Raw genomic sequence first — 18,887 nt, forward strand, 5'->3', positions numbered from 1 at the left:
CTCGCTCGTAAGACGGATAGCCTGACAGGCCCTGTTGACAAGTTATCCCACGCGAACTCGACCGAACTAGCCGACTGACAGCCGGATTGCGCACTGTGGCTACGTTATGAGTGCACTCCAATGTATCTAAAGCCAGTGCACGCACTGTGTATGGGTACAACGAGTGACACGAATCGGTAGTGAAAATTTGTATGATCACGTGCAACTTCCACCACTTCACCTATGAATACCATACCGCGTTCGCACAACACCCCCCGTCGGCCAGGTCGATGTGCGCGACCGGACTCGCCGTCGTCCCATTTGCCGCCATCTCCCAGATCTCCACAAAGCCTGCCGAGCTGTCTGTCAGCGCGACGAACCGGTCGGAGAACCCGCTGGGCGCCACGCTGTTGGCCGCCCCGCCGCTGCTCGTTGTCGGCACGAGGAAGAGCTGCGACTGCACCGTTCCTCCCGCGCTCAGCCGGAAAGCCGAGAGGTAGCCGGTGCTGTCGCTGGACCGCGCCCGGTTGCTCGCCCACAGGTACCGGCTGCTGGTCGACAGCGCCACCTCGTCGGCCCAATAGTCGGCCGCGTCTTCGCCTGATGGCAGCAGCAAGTACGTCACGTTCGTCGCCGTCGGCAGGCCCGTTGTCCCGTCCAGCGCATACACGGCCACCTTGCTGGTCCCCTCCAGCACTACATACAGGTACTGGCCACTGGGATGGACAGTCACGTGACGCGGATCAGATCCAGTCGCCGGGCTGCTCAGGTGGCCCACGACAGACACCGCGCCCGTGCTGTTGTCGATGTGGTGCGTCCAGATCTGGTTGCCGCTGTCGTCGGCCGAGTACAGGAACGGCCCCGACGGCGCCAACGCCAGCCCGTGCACGCCGGAGCCGCTGGCGTACGTGAAGTTCTGCACGGCCGCCGCGAGCGCGCCGTCCTCGTCAACCGACAGCACCGCTCCACAGCCAGCGCTGCCGCCGAAAAAGGAGCCGTACACGCTGTAGGGCGCCCGCTCGGCCGCGACGACGTAGATGGCCTTGCCCGTGCAGTTGCCGCCGGCGTCGACGGTCGTGTCGAGCGTGATGTTGGTGGCTCCGGCAAGCGAGTAGCTGATAAAGGCTGGCGACGACGACGTGAACGACGTGCCGTAGAGATGCTTCTTGTCGTGCTGTCGGCCTTGTCAGTACCTCGGCAGGATTGAGTGCAATGCGATGAACTTACGCTGAGAGCAATCCAGGAGCTGGCGCCGGTCGTTGTCGTGTTGCCGGTAAGATGGAGAGCCAGCGAGACATCGTCAAAGACGAGCGTGTACAGCGAGTCGGTTCCAAAGGTGCCGACAATCAGCTCGTGCACGTCGGCGATGACACCAACGGCACCAGCACCGAGCAGCAGAGCAGAGCGTGGGATCTTCATCGTATCGGCTTGTTGATAGTGTGCCTGAGAAACAGACAGGGAAGAGACCTACATCTTCACGTCTTTAATACTCTCTACCAGCCGCGTCACCTTGAGCTTGGACGTCTCTGACGCGTACTCGGCACTGGTTACGAACTGTCGATCGCCCCGGCTCTCGTGCTCCACACTTTGACAAGCGCTGTTTAGTCTCGATTCGCTGAAACTCGTACGTAAACGACGACGTATGCTGACGAGGGATCAGCCGCAGATCATTAGGAATTACCGACACTTGGGAAGTGACAGCATTTGCACTACATGGCGATGCAGAAGCACATCATCTAAGAAACCCCATAGTCTTCCAGGAGGACACATACGACCGCACCACCTCAGCCTGCACCGGACCCTCTGTAGCCATGGTTTTGGAGTGCTCGCTCGATCGTTGTGTGTCCAAAACAATGCCACCGCAAGCCATGCGCTCAAAATGACCCTCCAAGAAGCCGAGTACGAACATGGCTGGATTTTCCGACGTGGACAGCGACGATTGGCGAACCCGCTGGATCCATGTGGAAAAGGGAACGATGCCATCGCGAGGGACACCCAGAGCATCTGCCAGGACCGCCAGCACGTCTTTCCAGGGCTGGCCGACAGGGTTGTCCACGTGGTACACCGGATACGCCTCTGTGGCATCGGCCCGGTTGTCGATGTTGAGCAGGTCGACCATGACGTGAGCGGACCGGTCGACGGGCAGCCAGTGCAGAACGCCGCGCAGATCGGGCAATGCTCCGAGAGTGTGCGCGCTCTTGAGGAGAAACGCCAGATGCTCTACCGGATTCCAGAAGCCGCTCACGGTCGAGCCGGAAATCTGGCCTGGCCGTGCCACCATGGCCCGAAAGAGTGTCGGGTGGCGACGCAGCGTGACCGTGAGCATGCGTTCGCAGGCCCACTTGCCCTCGTTGTAGCCGCTCGGCATCACGGCATCCATCGGCATCGCCTGTTCCAGCACAGGGGACGCAGCCGCGAAGCCGGTCACGCCGATGGAGGAGATGAACTGGAAGCCGATCCGGCGCGGCTCGAGGCCGGTGGCCATATCCCGGGCCAGGTCCAGCAGGTTGCGCATGGTCTGGAGCTGGGGAGCGAAGGCGCTGAGGGGCCGCGTCGCGCTCATGGGCCAAGCGTTGTGGACAATGTGGGTGCCGTGTCGGGCCAGCCAGCCGTACTCGTGGTCGGACAGGCCGAGCTGTCGCTTGGAGGCATCAGTGCCATAGACGCGGATCTTGTGGCGTGCAGCAGCCGACAGATGGATGCCTCTGGAAGAAAATGCCTCTTCTTGACGCTTTTCGGCCGACACAGAGCTCACAGGACGGTTGATACAAACAACGGTGGCAACATCGGGTCTCTCGGCGACAGCCTGAACAATGTGCGATCCGAGGCTTCCAGACGCACCGGTGACGACCACGACAGCTCCACGGCTGCCAGAACGGACCGTAGCACTCTCCGCAGCAGCAAGTGCGGGAGACTCCCAGCCATCGGTGAACGTTGCGACTAGTCGTAGTGCTTCCGCTTCGCGGGCTGCCACATCGCCTCTGTCAATCACTTTTGCCGGTGGGACTGGGACTGGGAGGGAGCCAGGAGTAGGTGATCCACTTACCAGGCCCGAGTCGTCCACCGGAGTCGTGCTACCCGAAGCTGTATCTGTTGTGTATTCGCCACCAGAGTCTGCATCGGTTGACGTGTTGCTGCCGGCATTGTCATCGTCGTCGTCGTCGTCGTCTTCGTCCTTCTCTTCGCCCTCTTCCATTCCAGCCTTCACCAGAGCATTTGATACACAGGTGACAAATTGGCCAAGACAGGTGACCATGACCGTTTCGGCACGGTCGAGCGTGCAGTGAAAGGTGTTTTCGATCTCGCGCGCCAACTCCATGCCCATCAGAGAATCAATGCCGAGGTCGCCCATCTCACTGTCGAGAGTCATATCGCTGACCGCGATGCCGGAGACGTCGGCCACGACAGCGCAGACCTCGTCTGTGATATCGCGCGGGCCAGACTTTGTCTTGTTTCGCTTTGCTGTCTTCTTTGGACGACTGACCGGTGGCGATGTTGTCGCTGTAGCCCCGACGATGGAAGAAAATCGGGTTTCTCGCACAAACGACTTGTCGACTGTGACCCGCTGCAGAACCTTGCTCATCGTGGCCTTGGGAACACGGACGTAGACCAGGCCCAAGATGACCTCGGCCAGGGCACCGGTGGAGGCATCAAAGACGAAGATGTCGGTTGTGTACGTCTTCCCTTCGGCCTGTCGGGAGTGACGAGCCAGCACATGCCAGAGACCCGGGCCGTTTTCGTCGCCATCTGTGGCCGGCTGCACGTCGGGTGAGCGCATGACCAGCTCGAGCCCGGTGGCGACAAACATGTCGCTGGCCGGGATATCGGTCAGCAGGTTGACATACATGCCGGCCACTTGACCATACGCGTCGGCTTGGGGCACGTCCAGCCAGGTATTGCCGGCGTGGCGTCTCTGGACGACCCCGGCACTCTCGGCACTCTCACCGTTGCCGCGGCCGACGATGTAGTGCACGCCACGGTAGACAGGCCCAAAGTCGACCACTTCGTCAAAGGCCCGGTACACATTGCGGAGGCCCTGGATGGCCTCGACGCCTTCGTCGGCCGGTCCCCAGGCCAGAACGGCCTCACACTGGGCATGGCTGACGAGACGCTCGAAGCGGCCGAATTCACGAAGCAGTGCCGGATCGGAAGATGCATACATGTGGATGAGGCCGTCGGCATGCTTGTTGTCGTCGGAAGAGGACGTGCCGATGCTGTGGATGGTCCAGTGCCAGTCTGTGCCGGCATGGTCGAGCTGCTCGAGGTCGATGTAGTAGTCGCGCGTCGGGTCGGCACAGATGGGCGAATGGCTGACCATGTCACGGACGACGGGCGAAAATGTGTTGGCGCGCCAGTCTGGTTGTAGGCTGAAGAGCGTCTCGATGGCCAGGTCGATCTCCAGGGTGGCAGGGGCAATGGGTGCGGTCTTGGCGATGACATGCGTCGAGAAGAGGCGCTGGTACGTGTCCGAGGCCGTGTTGATGCGGAACCGAGCCAGCTTTGTCTTTGTCTTCTTTGTCTTCTTGTCGTCCTGGAAGCCGAGAAAGGTCCAGAGAGGAAGCGTTTTGGGGTCGACGGCCCCGACGTGTTTTCTTCCTCCATCGACCTGTGCGACCACCTGGAGGGCTTGCTCGATGGGCGACTTGAGTTCGAGCCAGTGGCGCGACTTTTCAAACTGGTATGGCGGCAGCAGCAGCAACGGCCCGTATTCGCTTGTCTGCATGCGGTGGTGCGGCCAAAAGGATACGCGCAGGCCCTGCTTCCAGAGCTCGACGATGGCCTCTGTGAGCCGGTCGACGCCCTTTTTCGTATTGGTGATGGCGATCGACTGGAAGTGGTGTGCATCCGACGTCGATGTCGATGGATCGAGGGCTCGCGAAGCCATGACAGCGATTGTCGAGTTGGAGCCGGCCTCGAGGAAGATGGCCTGCGGGTGTTTCTGGGCAAGCCGCTGCACAGCGTGGCGGAAGAAGACGGGCTGTCGCATGTGGGCGCCGGCAAAGGTGCAGTCCGGCTGGCTGTCATTGCCATGCTCGGTGGCCCGCTCAATGGGAATGGCGGCCTGGTGGAAGGTCAGCTTTCTGCCGACTTCGTCGAGGCGCTTGATGAGACGATCCTCCACCAGGGCCGAGTGGAAGGCATTGGTCACGTTGAGACGCTTGTTCTTGAGCCCGCGTCCGTCTCGGTCGAGCTGTCCGGCGAATACGTCGATGGCCTCAGTCGATCCGGCGATCGTGAAGCTGCGCGGCCCGTTGTAGCAGGCAATGGCAGCCGATGTGGCAGAGGTCGAGTCCGTGTTGGCTTTCTGGAGCACGTCGTGCACCTGTGCTTCGTCGGCCTCGATGGCCATCATGGCGCCGGTGTCGGGTCCCCAGGCACTCTGCACGAGCTGTGCCCGGGCCACAACCAGTCGGACGGTGTCCTTGAGGCTCAGAACACCGGCCACACAAAGAGCTGTGATCTCGCCAAAGTTGTGGCCGACAACAGCCACGACCTTGCCGGCAAGTCCACAGTCGAGCCAGCTCTTGGCCGAGGCATACTGCACCGCAAAGAGAGCCGTCTGCAGCTTGACGACGTCCCCGTATGGCTCACTCGAGAAGATGTCTGGGTAGATGCTGTCTAGGCCGTGATTCTCCCGGATGGCCGCATCACACGCGTCGAGGTGGTACCGGAACACGGCAGCCTCTTCGTAGACGGCACGGTCGAGACCGACAGAGGTCGAAACCTGGCCCCCAAAGCACAGGATCACCGGTCTCTCCGCCGGGACTGGCGCAATGTCCGCGCTCGCTGCCGTCTCCTTGGTCGCCGTAGCTGCTCTAGCCAGCCTTTCCTGCAGCTCGTCCAGGGAACGGCAGCTGAAGATGAGTCCTTGCGGCAGAGCAGGATTCGACTGCCACTTCATGTAGAAAGACACGTCGGCGAGCGTGGCGGCGTGTGTGTTGTGTAAATATGGACCCAGTACAGCACTGTAGGCGGCGATATGCGGATGTCGAGGCCGGTGATCCAAAAGGGCAGTCGAGGTGACGAAGATGAGGACGAGGCCGTCTGCTTTTTCGACCGTTCAGAAGCCAGGTGGGCTACGACCACGCTCGAGTTGGAGCCACAGGCTCCATAGTTGTTGATCAGCGCCACCTTCTTGTCGCCTGGCCAGTGCCGCAGCGACGTGGCCACTTCCATCTTGTCGGACGGCTCTGCCTGGATATAGGGGTTCATCGTCTGGAAGCTGGCCTGTGGCGGGATGAAGCTGTGCCGCATCATCAGGAGCACCTTGATCAGGGCCACCAGGCCGGACGCGCCTTCCGTGTGGCCGATGTGGCCCTTGACAGAGCCGATGGGCAGGACAGTGCTCCGAAGAGGCCCAGCAACGGCGTTGCGGATGCTTTTCTACTCGGCAGGATCGCCGACGGGCGTGCCTGTGCCGTGACACTCGACCAGGGAGACGTGGCCCGGATCCACGCGCGCTTTCCGCATCACGTCATGGAAGAGCGTCGACAAGGACGGCACGTTGGGCACAAACAGCGGCGTCGAGTTGAGATTCTGGTTGATGCCGGTGCCTCGAATCGTGCCCAGGATCGTGTTGCCGTCCGCCACGGCCGTCGACAGCTTCTTGAGGAAGACGTAGGCAATACCATCGCCGCGACAGTAGCCGTCCGCGTCCGCGTCAAAAGGCTTGCACTGGCCCGTCGGGCTGATGAAGCTGCCGGCGGCCAGGTTCTGTGTCCATTGCAGATTAGTCAGCACATTCACGCCGCAGCAGATGGCAGCCGGCACCTCGTCGGACAGCACGTCCCGACAGGCCGTGTGAAGAGCGGTGGTCGAGGACGAGCAGGCCGTGTCAAAGGTCCGAGACGGTCCCGTCCAGCCAAAGTAATGCGACACCCGTCCGGGGATGAAGCTGCGCAGCTCTCCGGTTCCCGTAAAGGCACTGGTGGGATGGCAGTGGATGTTGACGTCGTATTCGTACGAGCACAGCCCGACATAGACGCCAATCCTTCGGTACCGCTCCTGCCAGGCCGCATCAGCCGTAGACAGCTCATTGAAGTAGCCAGACTGCGCGAGGGCATGGTATGTCGCCTCCAGCGAGAGTCGGCCCTGCGGATCGATCGCCATCGACTCGCGTGGGCTCTTCCGGAAGAACGTGTGGTCGAACGCGTCGGCATCGTGCATGAAGTTGCCATACCATTTTCGGTCAGCGTCTGTCTTGGGACGGAACAACATGTCGGATGTCATGCGCTCCGGCGTGATGATCTCATGCTGCGACTCGCCCGTCTTCAGCATCGCCTCAAACTCGTTCAGGTCACGTGCACCTGCCACTTGGATGGACATGCCCACGACAGCCACCACGTCGTCGAAGCCGTCGTCAAAGCTGTCGTCAAAGCTGTCGTCAGACCCTCCCCGTTTAACCGTCACCTCGGCACGGTGAGGCATCTCCGCTCCGACTTCTTCGAAATGGACTTGCTTCGGTCCAAACGTGCGCAGAAGAGTCGGTGGCAGCGGCCGGTCCAGGCCAAAGGCGATGAGGGAAGCGTGTTCGTGCTTGGCTGCCAGCCCCGAAACGGTGCTGGTCCAGTTCAGCTGCCGGGTCAGGATCGATCGAAGAACCATGCCGACCAGGTCGACCTCCTCGCCCGAGACCGGCTTTCCGTCTGGCTGGTCGAGGTATGTGGGCAAGGCCAGCAGCGCGGCATCGGGAAACTGTAGACCCGGCAGTGCGTGGCACACCTCAATCAGCGTTTCCGTCAAACGTTCGCGCTCTGCCGTCGGCGTGTGCAGCTGGCCTCGAAACGCCAGCGGCACGGCCGTGATGCCGGCTGCCCGGAGCTGACGCGCCAGCTTGGGGGCTAGACGCTCAGATGCCGTCACCGTAGACCGGCACTCGTCAAACAGGACCGAGACATAGGCGTCGGGGAATGCCTTGGACACAATGTGCGCCATGTCTTCGCCCTGTCTGCGCGTTCGCCACGCCGTCGCCAGCGACACAGATCCCCCCTTCCCGGACTCCTTCGTCCATGCTTCTGTAGCCCCTACCAGAGCGGCCATCAAGGCACCGATCCGCAGAGCCGTGGCACCGTACTTCTGGAACTCTGCACGATCATGCGAGCTGGCGACTGCCACTGCCGCGATCATGTCGGCGCAGAATCCCGCAGTCTCAGCCTTGTTGGCTCCTTCCAGCCGAGACTCCTCTTCCTGCTGCCGCTGCTGCTTCACCAGCTCTGCTTGCAGATCCTTCCCGTCGAGACCGGTCGCACCGCTGAATCGAAATTCCAGGTAGCGCCAGTACTGGTCCAGCTGGATGGCAACCATGAGAATGCCGATCCAAAGGTCGGGGATTTCTTTGTCGGGGTCCAGCGAGCTAACAGAGTCAGGACCATGTCGAAACCAGGAGTCAATCTCAGCAAGCAGAGTGGCACCCTGCATTGTGCCAGCCACTTCAGGCATCTTCTCGGCCATGGCATCCCAATACCGTGGCAGGTCTGCCAAGGCCTCGAGAATCCATTCTCTGTTAGGACCGTCTACGATCTGTCGTACATGTTTGTCCAGTGACTTTTTGCTTTGTGGCCCAATGTGACCCCCAAACAAAAAGCTTGTCGCGTCCTGGACATTGGAGAGTGAGGTGCGTAGAGATACCGTCATCGTTGGTTATGGCGTATGGTAAAGTGTTATGATTGAGGAGACGTAAACCTATGCAAACACGCTCCCACGTTCTCTTTTAAGTAAAATGTAGTTCCCTCCAAAGTTTGTATGCTCAGGTTCCGCGAGAACGTACTTTACGGCAGGGGAGCCATGCGAGTTCCGGAACAAAATAATAGCGATGTGACAGGGCGCAAAACATCCGACATGGAAGGTCTTTTGGCCGTGCTGGGATATGATTTTCCGGGACTATGAAGTTTCTAGTCGTTGGTGGACCCATCAGATAGTGTGTATATCTATCTTATAATCGGTATCTTTCTTCGCTTGTTTCGGCTGTTTGTTTCTACCGACTCGCTTCTCCTTTATGCTCTCATCGAATACATCATCATGGCAAACAACAACACGCACGAAACCGGTGCACCCCCGTTGGAGGTGGCCGTTGTGGGCGGAGGCATCATTGGCGTCATTACAGCCATTGGTCTTCTTCGCCGCGGCATCAACGCCGTCATCTACGAACGGGCCTCTACCTGGCACGAAGTCAGCGCCGGATTTGCCTTTACCGGTGCAGCACGCGTCTGGATGAAGCAGCTAGACCCTGCGCTAGTTGAGCTTCTCAGCAACATCAGCCAGAAAACGGATGCTGATACGAGCAACGCCTACTGGAACGGCTACCACCCACGCACGCGGGAGGATGCCGAGGACGAGTCCAAGTCCTTGCTCTTCCGGACGCCTGCCAACAACCTCAGTTTCTGGGGCTGTGTTCGCTCGCACTTTCTCCTCGGCATGGCTGCTCTGCTGCCCGAGGGAACTGTCAAGTTTAGGAAGCAGCTGGCGACCTATGACGAAAACCCCAATGGAAAGGTCACTCTCCACTTTGACGACGGCACCACTGCCGAGGCGGACATCTTGCTTGGTTGCGACGGCATCCATTCGTCCACCCGGAAAGTCCTCTTGGGCGCAGACCATCCGGCCAGCAAGCCGGGCTTCAGCCACACGGTTGTCTACGAACCATGGTTCCCATCGACGTGGGCATTGCCGCTCTCGGAAACAAGGTTGCCAAGTGTGCCTGCAACCATCTGGGTCCTGATGCAGACCTGTTGGTGTATCCGGTTCGTTCCATGGGGGGGGGGGGGCAAAAGGAAAAACACTGACTCATTCAGGTCATGTCGGGCACGCTGCTGAACATTGCCGTTTTCGCTTACGACGAACCGGAGTTTCCTTGCCCGGACAAGATGACAGTCACGGTGGATCGGTCCGAGATTGAGAAACTGCTCAAGGGCTGGAGTCCCCAGATCGCGGACATTTGGAAACTGTACCCGGAAAAAGTGGTCAAGTGGGGAATCTTTGATCTGGAGGACAACCCGCCACCCACATATGCCCGTGGCCATGTTTGTCTAGTCGGAGACGCGGCGCACGCCAGCACCCCGTACATGGGAGTTGGCGCCTGCACTGGTGTCGAGGATGCCCTTGTGATCTGCACTCTCCTCGAGTCTGTGCAGAAAAAGGCACTAGCAGGACCGGCCTTGGAAGAGGCCCTGACAGCGGCCCTGCAGACTTACACAAATGCGAGGCTGGAGCGAGGCAAGTGGGTCCACCACCAGTCCCGCCAGATGGGACAGATGTACCATTGGCGCTATGGCCCTATGGGACGCGACCCGCAGCGCATGAAGCAGCAGCTCGAGGAGAACTGGGGCAAAGTGGTGACCTTTGACGTTTTGGCACCACTGGACCCCGAGCTGCGTGAATTGGCCATGCGTCCGTCGGTGACTGCAGCAGTTTGAGAGTCGTGCAAGTGGTCATTACAATGACAATGCATGCCGTATAAGAATTAGTAACAATGAATATCGAAGAAACAACTACTCGAATCCTGTGGTTCTGAAGTTGGCTCACTAGTGTATTGTTGTGGTTGGGTACTTCCGAACTATGTCGACGTGCATAAAGCCCCTACTAATTAGGTGGGCTCAGACGCGTTGCGCCACAGGGAGCATGTATCTTTTCATCCTGCGCCACGAAACCGCACTTCCAACCCGTTTTGGCCTAGCTCATTCGACACCACTAATCACGGTGTACTTATGGCCGGTGAAAGCCGAAACCCCGACGGAGATACTTTTCCGCAGTTGATTCTTCGCCACGCAACCATTGCGGCTGCTGCGGCTGATACGGCTGCGGCGGCAGCGGCCGCCGTGATTACGGCAGCCCGTCGTCAATACGGTTTGATTGTATATTGTAGAGATCTGATATTGTATAAGAGAAAATACGAAACATCGGGCAGAGTTCATCCGATCTTTTGTTTCTATACAGCCACCCACTAGCATGCCATTCTGTCACTTCTCTGCAGCCGTCAGTTCTTTGCAAAATGCTTACCACCTTCTTCTGTCTTGTCGTTGCGGCACACGCCTCGGCCGCATCTCTGAAGCATGCTCGCGATTCATTCAACCCGTCAACATATGCCAAAGAAGATGTCATTGAGCGAGACTTTGCCATCATAGGTGGTGGAGCAGCAGGGACATTTGCAGCCTTGAACTTGGCCAAGAAGAACAAATCCATTGTCCTGGTCGAGGCCAGAGATAGACTTGGTGGAAACACTAGGACCTTTCACGACCCTGCCGCTGGTGTCTATGTCGATTTTGGTGTGCAGGTGCACCTGGACGACTCCACCGTTCGCGACTTTTTCGACAGTCTGGACGTGCCTCTGGCTGCTCCGACTGCCAACCAGTGGGGCACCAGCGCATACTACGACTTTGCCAAGAGAGTTGCCCTGCCCAGCTTTACACGAGGTAGCATTGGGGATGACTACATCGCTCAGCTCGACAAGTATTCTTGTGTGCAGGACCTCAACGGTTTGCCCAGTTCCGTTCCTGAGAACCTGCTCTTGACGTGGCCGGAGTACGTCGAGAAGAACAACCTCTCAGAGAGCTCGGCCAAGGGAGGTCTTTCTTGGCCGGCCACTCCCAGCAATCTCTTGGACGCCACTGCTCTCGCCGTTCTGAACGACGGAAACTTCATCGAGATCGCTGAGTTTAGTGGCTCGGGTGTCTACAGCGCTGCTCACGACAACTCTGCCATCTTCGTCAACGCTCTGGCCCAGCTGAATCCGCACGTGCTTCTAGAGTCTCGCATCACTGCTGCCCAGCGTTCGCTGTCTCGCAATGACAGCGTGCTGCTCGTTGCCCAGACCCCGTCGGGCCAAAAGCTCATCCGGGCCAAGCAGCTCATCCTTGCGATGCCACCCATCTTAGACAACACACAGTATTTCGACCTCGACAAGACGGAGATGTCAATTCTGAGCAACTTATCCGGAAAGCACTACTATGGTGGCGTTGTGAATAACACTGGTCTGGATGACAGCATCGCGTACACCAATGCAGGCGTCGACACTCTATACAACGTTGCCAATGTGCCTGGTATCGTCGAAGTTGCTGCATCAGCTTTTGCCGGTTACCACTTTTACTGGTACAACTCGATCGAGGCAACAACACAAGACACGGTGGAGGAGGCAGCTCGAAGCACCATCAAATGGCTACAGACGCAGACAGATGCCTCAGACGTCGAGCCGACCTTTCTCGACTACCAAGACTTCTCACCCTTTCATCTCGCCCCTCCGACTGAGGATATTGCCAATGGTTGGTATGGCAAGATGAAGGGTCTCCAGGGTTACCGGAATACGTGGTATATCAGCTCGCTGTTTGTTGTTGGCGCGACGCAGATCTGGAACAATACCCTGAACATCCTTCCCGATATCATTCAGGCTGCCGATTTGTTCAACTAGGTGAAAAGTTCATGTCTTTTTTTAGATATGGGGATCGCTACGTACTACTGGCAAGAGCTCAACATAAATTCGAGAAAGTCGAAGAAGTCAAATCAAGCACTGCCGACAGTATTTTTATTGTTCTCGGTTCCTCTATAGATTCAGGGACTTATGCTAGCTCATAGGAGTACATTTCCCAAACGTACGATTGCTTTGATATTTTGGTTACAACATTATCAAGTAACACCTTTTATAAAGGAATTACGTAAATCGACTGTTTGGTGGTTCGATTCTGCTGTGTATACTATTCATACTCAAACAGCTGAAACAACGCATCGCGAGTGCAGAAAATAAGTTGCTACAGAGGTACGAAAAGTACATCTGCACCTCAGACCTTTAGTTTGGAATGTACCCTGCGTCTATACTCGTACTTTTGCTATCACTTCAGGGTACCAGCTTGTTTTTTTGTGTCTTCCACGAAATGCCGAAGTAATCCCAGTTGAGAGTGTCTCGAAAAAACGTGCTGTCCAAGTATACACCATCGTTTAGTTTGCCATACGCTCAGCACGGCCCTGCAAAACCTTGACCAAGTCTACACCAGCCTTGGTCGCCTCATCCAAATCCTCTTTCGGCAAGCCGAGCAGCTTGTTCTGGGCCTTGGCCGAGAGGTTGCTCGGATCCTCTGGGAAGAATCCTCTCGCGTACAGAAGCTTTCCGAAGCCAGCCATGTTGCCTGATTTGACCTGAGCCAGACCCTCCTCGTAGCGCTTCTTGGAGGCCTCATGGGTGATGGTCCAGTCAGCATCCTTGGTGCCGGTGACACGCTTGACGCTCTCAAACATGTCGTTCTGGCTGACGACAAAGCTTGTGAGATACACGCCCTTGTTCAACAACTGCGAAAGAGAAAGGCTCTTGTCGCTCTCGTCCTCGGGCAGCTCCTTCAGGCTCAGCACTTTGGCCACGGCGCGTCCAACCTGAGACAATGTCGAGGTCGAGTTCTTGGTGTTGCCGTCATCGTACAGGGTAAGGGCACGCTTATCAAAGTCGAAGCCAAAACGAGACTCGCCTCCCGCCAAGCTGTAGTCGTACCAGAATCCACAGCAGACGTTGATCCAATGCATGCCGAGCCCTTCGATCTCATCCCGCTGCGCCTTGGCCACCGGCCCAAGCAATGTGTCCTCTCCAAACTTGACATTGTCCACGTCGCCCGCATAGCCATTAGGCATTATGTAAGGGACGCCCGCCTTGGCAGCAGCCTGGACCAGCTTGCTGTGGGTGTCACGGGGTGCTGTGGGGCTTACGGAAACAATGAAGAATTGCTGGTCCTTCAGGGCAGCAACAATGCTGGCCTGGTCATCGTAGTCGATTGGAGCGGCCAGGACACCCTCGGGCAGCTTGTTCTTGCTGTCTTTGCGGATGAGGGCCTTTACAGTGTGCTTTCCAGTTTTGAGGAGCGCTGCGGTGATGTGCGATCCAACAGTACCTCCAGCCTAAGGGTTTGTGGGGTTAGTGATCTACCGCCATACTGTTATGCAGAGATGCACGATATGCTTACTCCGACAATGGCAACTCGCTCAATGGCATTTTTGAAGCCGGCGGGCTGATTTCTGGCGTACCGAAACATAACCAATGTGGTTCTGTTTGAAGATAAAAGGGAATAACTTGGAACAAGAAAACCTGGTTCACAAGAAGCTAGTGTAAAGATGTCATTGTGTTTTCCCAAGCGGCCCTTTGCCCCGTAGTCCCTTTATATGTGAGGCTTCGGCGTCGGAGTTAATTGCGCACGGTGGGTCCCGGGGATACGCCGTGAATTGTGGGGCCGCAGCAACCGCAACAGCCGCAACGTCTTCGTGCCGGGATTACAAACCTTGGATACATTCTGTAAACAAGAGCGCAGACAGTCTGGCAATGACACCATAAAAGACAATATGATCAAGCACATATTTCATAAGACTAAAAAGAGCGAGAGCTCCATCGCCTTAACATACGACAGTCAATATCTTTTTCCGGTTCATGCGCCATGACGATGCCTCTGGAGAAAACCGGCACTGCTGCCAACGAGACTTCCTCTTCTAGTACAACAGCAGAGCAGAAGATCCAAGATGGCAGTAGACAAGAGGCTACGCATCCTTCCGTTCAGCGTCCGCAGTCAGTCATCGGCGAAATTCTCTTTATTGCCTTGATCTGCTCTTCTCAACTCCTCGCGCAAGCTGGCCTCGCCATGAGCATTGTCCCACAGCACCTCATTGCCCACTCTTTTGGCATTGAGAACAATCCGGCCAAGGTTAGCTGGTTCTCGGCCGGGTACTCACTCACGGCGGGCACCTGCATTCTGATCGCGGGACGGCTCGGCGACGTCTTTGGCCACAAGCGCTTTTTTGTCGGCGGCTTCTTCTGGTTCTCCCTGTGGTCCCTTCTTGCCGGAGTGGCCGTCTACAGCACGCCCGAGTTCTTTGCCTTCTGCCGCGCCATGCAGGGAATTGGCCCGGCCCTGATGCTGCCCAACGCCATGGCCATCATTGGCCTCTGTTACAATCCCGGTCTACGACAGAACTTGATGTTCAGCCTGTTTGGTGCCACTGCTCCCAGCGGTTTCCTTCTCGGCGCTGTCTTTAGCAGTTTGCTTTCCGAGTTCGCCTGGTGGCCCTGGTCGTATTGGATCATGTGCTTCGTCTGTCTGTTTCTGGCCTTGGCGAGCATCTTTATCACGCCCGGAGCGCCGCCACAGAGCAGCAGCGGCCCGGGACGAGAAAACGCTAGCATCTGGCAACGGATTGACATCTTCGGCTCTATTGCCGGCGTGACCTCGCTGGCCCTCTTCGATTTTGCCTGGAACCAAGGTCCTGTGGTCGGCTGGTCGACACCTTACACGTACATCATCTTGATCATTAGCATCCTTGCCTTTATCGTCTTTGTCCTGATCGAGAAGCGGGTGCGATATCCGCTGATCCCCTTTGGCGTGTTGAAAATCGATGCGCTCTTCAATCTGGCCTGCGTCAGTGCCGGCTGGTCCAGCTTTGGTATCTTCGTTTACTACATGTGGAATTTCCTCGTGGTGCTCAGAGGCCAGTCCACTCTCTATTCATCAGCTCAGTTTGTGCCGATTTCCATCTGCGGAATCCTTGCTGCCCTCACCACCGGTCTGGCTTTGGGCCACTTTCGCGCCTCGACTGTCATGGTACTCGCCATGCTTGCCTTCCTGGCCTCTGGTATCATCTTTGCCACTGTGCCGGTCCACCACACCTACTGGGCACAGACCTTTGTGGGCATCGTCCTTTTCCCCTGGGGCATGGACATGTCTTTCCCTGCTGCCACCATTGTCATGAGTCGAGCGATGCCACGGGAGCACCAGGGCCTGGCCGGGTCCCTCGTCAGCACCTTTGTCAACTACTCGATATCCATCGGGCTCGGCGTTGCAGGTACGGTGGAGGCGCAGGTGGATGACAATGGAAAGAACACCCTGCAAGGCTACCGGGGAGCGTTTTATCTTGGTGTCGGTCTAGCCGGCCTGGGTGTGGTTGTGGCTCTAGTCTTTTGCCTTGTGGAACGTATCCGCGGAGAAGCGCCAGACGAGGCGTCTGATGAGAGGCAAAAGGTCACGAGTTAAAGCACAGTGGAACATGCCTAAATTGGAGGTAGTGTTTTTGAAATTCTAGATGTCCACAAAACCCACATAATCAATTCATCACTTCAGAATCCAAACATTGATCGATATGGTTCAGCGAGAAACTGCTCCCAGGCTAGCATGTCCCAGGTGATGTGTGGCGCTGTATTGCCCACCATCGCCGCCTCGGCGTCTGACTGTACTTCCAATGGTTGCAGACTGTCTTCGACAGCCTCAAGTTCGGAAAGTTCCTTTCGTTTTTTGTCCGCGTTGAGACGGAGGAGCCGCCGTGCCATCGACAATGCTTCGCGTGTCAATTCCGTGTCGACAGCCATGGTGAGGTTCTCCAGGCCTTGAAAGGCAGCAGCGATATGCGTCGAAGCGATCGGCGTGTCCATGGCGAGCAGGACACAGATGTACTGGAAGGCACTACCGATGACGTTCCAGAAGAGACGGCCCTGGTTCACCAGCTGCTGCGCTGCCTCAATTGCCGCCTTTCCAGCATCTATCACGAGCTGAAGGATGTCGTCGGAAATGCCCTGCTTGAGCTGGTAGATGCGGCGATAGAAGCAGAAGGCGAGGTCCGCCCTGGTGACGACCAAGAATGGGTGCGTAAGGCGAAGCCTGTCCAGTGCCCGGAGACGCTCAAACAGCTCTTCGCGCAGCGAAGACGTCTCGCATTTGAGGTGGAAGGGCGAGTTGGGCGCCGGGATGATCTGGGCGATCTGCACAAACTGGTCGGCCACAGACCCGCTCACGAGAAGGACGGAATTGCAGGTGACAGCACGAAACGCGACGGCAGAGCGGTCGTACTCGTAGGCGAGAAAGTTATGTGCGGCCCATGAGACCCAAAAGATGCGCCGCAACCGGTCGGCATCGTGGCCAAGGAGAGCCGCACCGGCGACAGCCGCCGTCTTCTTGATGTTCTCTTCTTCGTGCAGCCCAACGGCTTCGCAGAGATGCATCATTGTGCAGGAGGCAATCCAGACGTTTTCGGGCAGGCTTGTGGCGCGTAGATAGGACACGTGCATGGCCCAGGCAATGATGTGGTCGATGCCCAGCACGCGCATGGAAGCAGTGTCGTCGAGGATGGCCTTGGCATACTGCACCAGCTCGGCCTCCCGCGGGTGCCCAATGGGGGACAGGAACGAACCCAGAGCAGCCACACCGGCAGCCACGGCGCCAAACGCGGTTATGTCGGTGCCGAAGCCAAGATAATAGTCTCGACATCGCTGGGCGAAGATTTCTGGGTCGAGACAGTCGAAGATCGGCGCCAGGGTTGAGAAGTGCACGTCAGAGTACACCTTCAGGTCCTCCTCCGAGATGAGCGTGCCTAGAGGGACATGGCGTGCGTCTGAGGCAGCTGAGGACCGCGTGCCAAAGTTGTAAGCGAGAGAGTGCAGTTTCGAAGGGCTGTCACAGCCAAGGACGCCGCTCAGAACATGGGGGAATGCCATGACAGCAGATCTCCCGGCATACTTGGACTTGTGCTCGTCAAAGATGCCAGCTGGCGCAGACGCGGCTGCGTGTACACTTCGTGCCGAAGACGAGGAGCCTCCCGTATCGCTCGGACTTGGCTCTGCTGGAGACGGTTTACCCGGACTCCGTGACGCGGAAGCAGTGTTACTAGCACCATCATCCTTGGCACGTTTGACTGGTGGGTACGCAGTGTTGCTGGTGATGTCGTCGTCAATAGTGCCTACGGCGTAACTGCAGGTGTACTCATAGGTGGTACATGTTCCACAAGGGAGTTCACCATCGCATTTCCGTTTGCGCTGATGGCAAGGCATGCATGCTTTCCGCGCCCGCTTGCGCCCGGCGGTTGGCATCGACATTCCCCTTGGTGCGGCAGAGGAGTTTTGCAGAGTGTCAAGAGCGGGTCTAGCAGAGATCGAGAGGGATAATTGTGTGAATTTTAGACAAACTAGCGGCCGATGGCCATCGGACGTGAGCGAACTGTACTAAAAATAAAGTACTAGATAGAGAGGCCCGATCGGTCCACTTTACTAAGGCGGTTGACCCACTTCTCTCCAGCCAAGTCCGCAGCCGCGGTTAAGTCGCGCCGGGTATACGACGTAGTAGCGAGCACGGGGTCACCTGTGCGCCAGCTTTGTGTCAACATGGTTCAAGTAGACAAAAAAGCAATCTCTTTCGTCTGGCTTCGTGGCCTAACAGACACCACTTCTAACATTCCTTGCTCAATGAAGCGCACCCATGACCCCGTTATGATCACCAGTCGCCCAAACATGGGTGGACTTCATCGTCTTCAACTTCCACACATCGTCCACTTTGACGGCATCGCAGTTGTAGAAAGCGCCACTGTTGAACTTGGGAGAGTCAGTCTCGTAGCCCTTGCCTAGCACGCAATGAACAGCCATGGCATTGAAGGTCGCACGACTTGTGGTTTCAGAGTCAACGCTGACGCGCATGTTGGTGAGGTAGTGGACCGTGTCGATGAGAGAGTGGACCTTTGTCCAAACGTTGTCCCTGAGCTCTTCGTAGCCATGGCAAGCTTTGAACGCGATGTATGTGTAAACATCGGGCGTCACGCTGGACTTGAGAAGCTTCTCATCAGACTGGTCGATGGACAGAAACGCGCGGTAGCATGCGTCTGCAATGGCTTCACGGTCGCTCAGAGGCGGGCCAGCGAGCTTGGCCGGAAGGGGAGTTCCGTTTTGTACCGTGGTGTTCTCTGTGGGTTTAGAGTGTGGTCTTACGATAAAGTTCTAGGGGCTGCTCGCGGCAGGCATTATGTATTTCTGCATTTTACGCTGTGGGGCTGATTCAAATCCTGCGTCGCTTCCATGTTTCTGCGAAACGGATCCGGAGGAACGTTTGCGGACATTTTGGACTGGACGTCAGCCGGAGTTTTTATCTCGGGAATACTGTTTCCCGTATTACTCGCCCGGATAGTCTCTTGCTACC

General features: G+C 57.3%; 6 protein-coding genes across 6 annotated transcripts; 3 read left to right on the forward strand and 3 right to left on the reverse strand.

Annotated features, from left to right (window-relative positions):
* Window positions 1-126: 126 nt before the first annotated feature.
* On the reverse strand, window positions 127-8,613 carry CMQ_5095 (polyketide synthase; the record flags this gene model as incomplete). The annotated part of the gene is made up of 7 exons (XM_014318840.1): window positions 127-144; window positions 236-1,153; window positions 1,207-1,422; window positions 1,477-1,564; window positions 1,752-5,869; window positions 5,935-6,325; window positions 6,368-8,613. 7 exons carry the CDS (start codon window positions 8,611-8,613, stop codon window positions 127-129), a joined length of 7,995 nt encoding a protein of 2,664 aa, XP_014174315.1.
* A 384-nt stretch (window positions 8,614-8,997) lies between these two features.
* Window positions 8,998-10,391, forward strand: CMQ_5366 (FAD dependent oxidoreductase superfamily; the record flags this gene model as incomplete). Its single annotated transcript, XM_014319111.1, has 2 exons — window positions 8,998-9,690; window positions 9,771-10,391. The coding sequence occupies 2 exons, from the start codon at window positions 8,998-9,000 to the stop codon at window positions 10,389-10,391; spliced, it is 1,314 nt and encodes a 437-aa protein (XP_014174586.1).
* Window positions 10,392-10,966: 575 nt separating this feature from the next.
* On the forward strand, window positions 10,967-12,379 carry CMQ_5191 (amine oxidase flavin-containing superfamily; the record flags this gene model as incomplete). Its single annotated transcript, XM_014318936.1, has 1 exon — window positions 10,967-12,379. The coding sequence occupies one exon, from the start codon at window positions 10,967-10,969 to the stop codon at window positions 12,377-12,379; it is 1,413 nt and encodes a 470-aa protein (XP_014174411.1).
* A 524-nt stretch (window positions 12,380-12,903) lies between these two features.
* CMQ_5177 (isoflavone reductase family protein) lies at window positions 12,904-13,982 on the reverse strand (the record flags this gene model as incomplete). Its single annotated transcript, XM_014318922.1, has 2 exons — window positions 12,904-13,848; window positions 13,914-13,982. The coding sequence occupies 2 exons, from the start codon at window positions 13,980-13,982 to the stop codon at window positions 12,904-12,906; spliced, it is 1,014 nt and encodes a 337-aa protein (XP_014174397.1).
* A 478-nt stretch (window positions 13,983-14,460) lies between these two features.
* On the forward strand, window positions 14,461-15,965 carry CMQ_5134 (major facilitator superfamily transporter; the record flags this gene model as incomplete). The annotated part of the gene is made up of 2 exons (XM_014318879.1): window positions 14,461-14,506; window positions 14,569-15,965. 2 exons carry the CDS (start codon window positions 14,461-14,463, stop codon window positions 15,963-15,965), a joined length of 1,443 nt encoding a protein of 480 aa, XP_014174354.1.
* Window positions 15,966-16,048: 83 nt separating this feature from the next.
* On the reverse strand, window positions 16,049-18,807 carry CMQ_5249 (c6 zinc finger domain containing protein; the record flags this gene model as incomplete). Its single annotated transcript, XM_014318994.1, has 4 exons — window positions 16,049-17,672; window positions 17,987-18,059; window positions 18,175-18,652; window positions 18,733-18,807. The coding sequence occupies 4 exons, from the start codon at window positions 18,805-18,807 to the stop codon at window positions 16,049-16,051; spliced, it is 2,250 nt and encodes a 749-aa protein (XP_014174469.1).
* Between the last annotated feature and the right edge of the window lie 80 nt (window positions 18,808-18,887).

Source organism: Grosmannia clavigera (assembly GCF_000143105.1).
Source record: "Grosmannia clavigera kw1407 unplaced genomic scaffold GCSC_132, whole genome shotgun sequence".
NCBI lineage: Eukaryota > Fungi > Ascomycota > Sordariomycetes > Ophiostomatales > Ophiostomataceae > Leptographium > Leptographium clavigerum.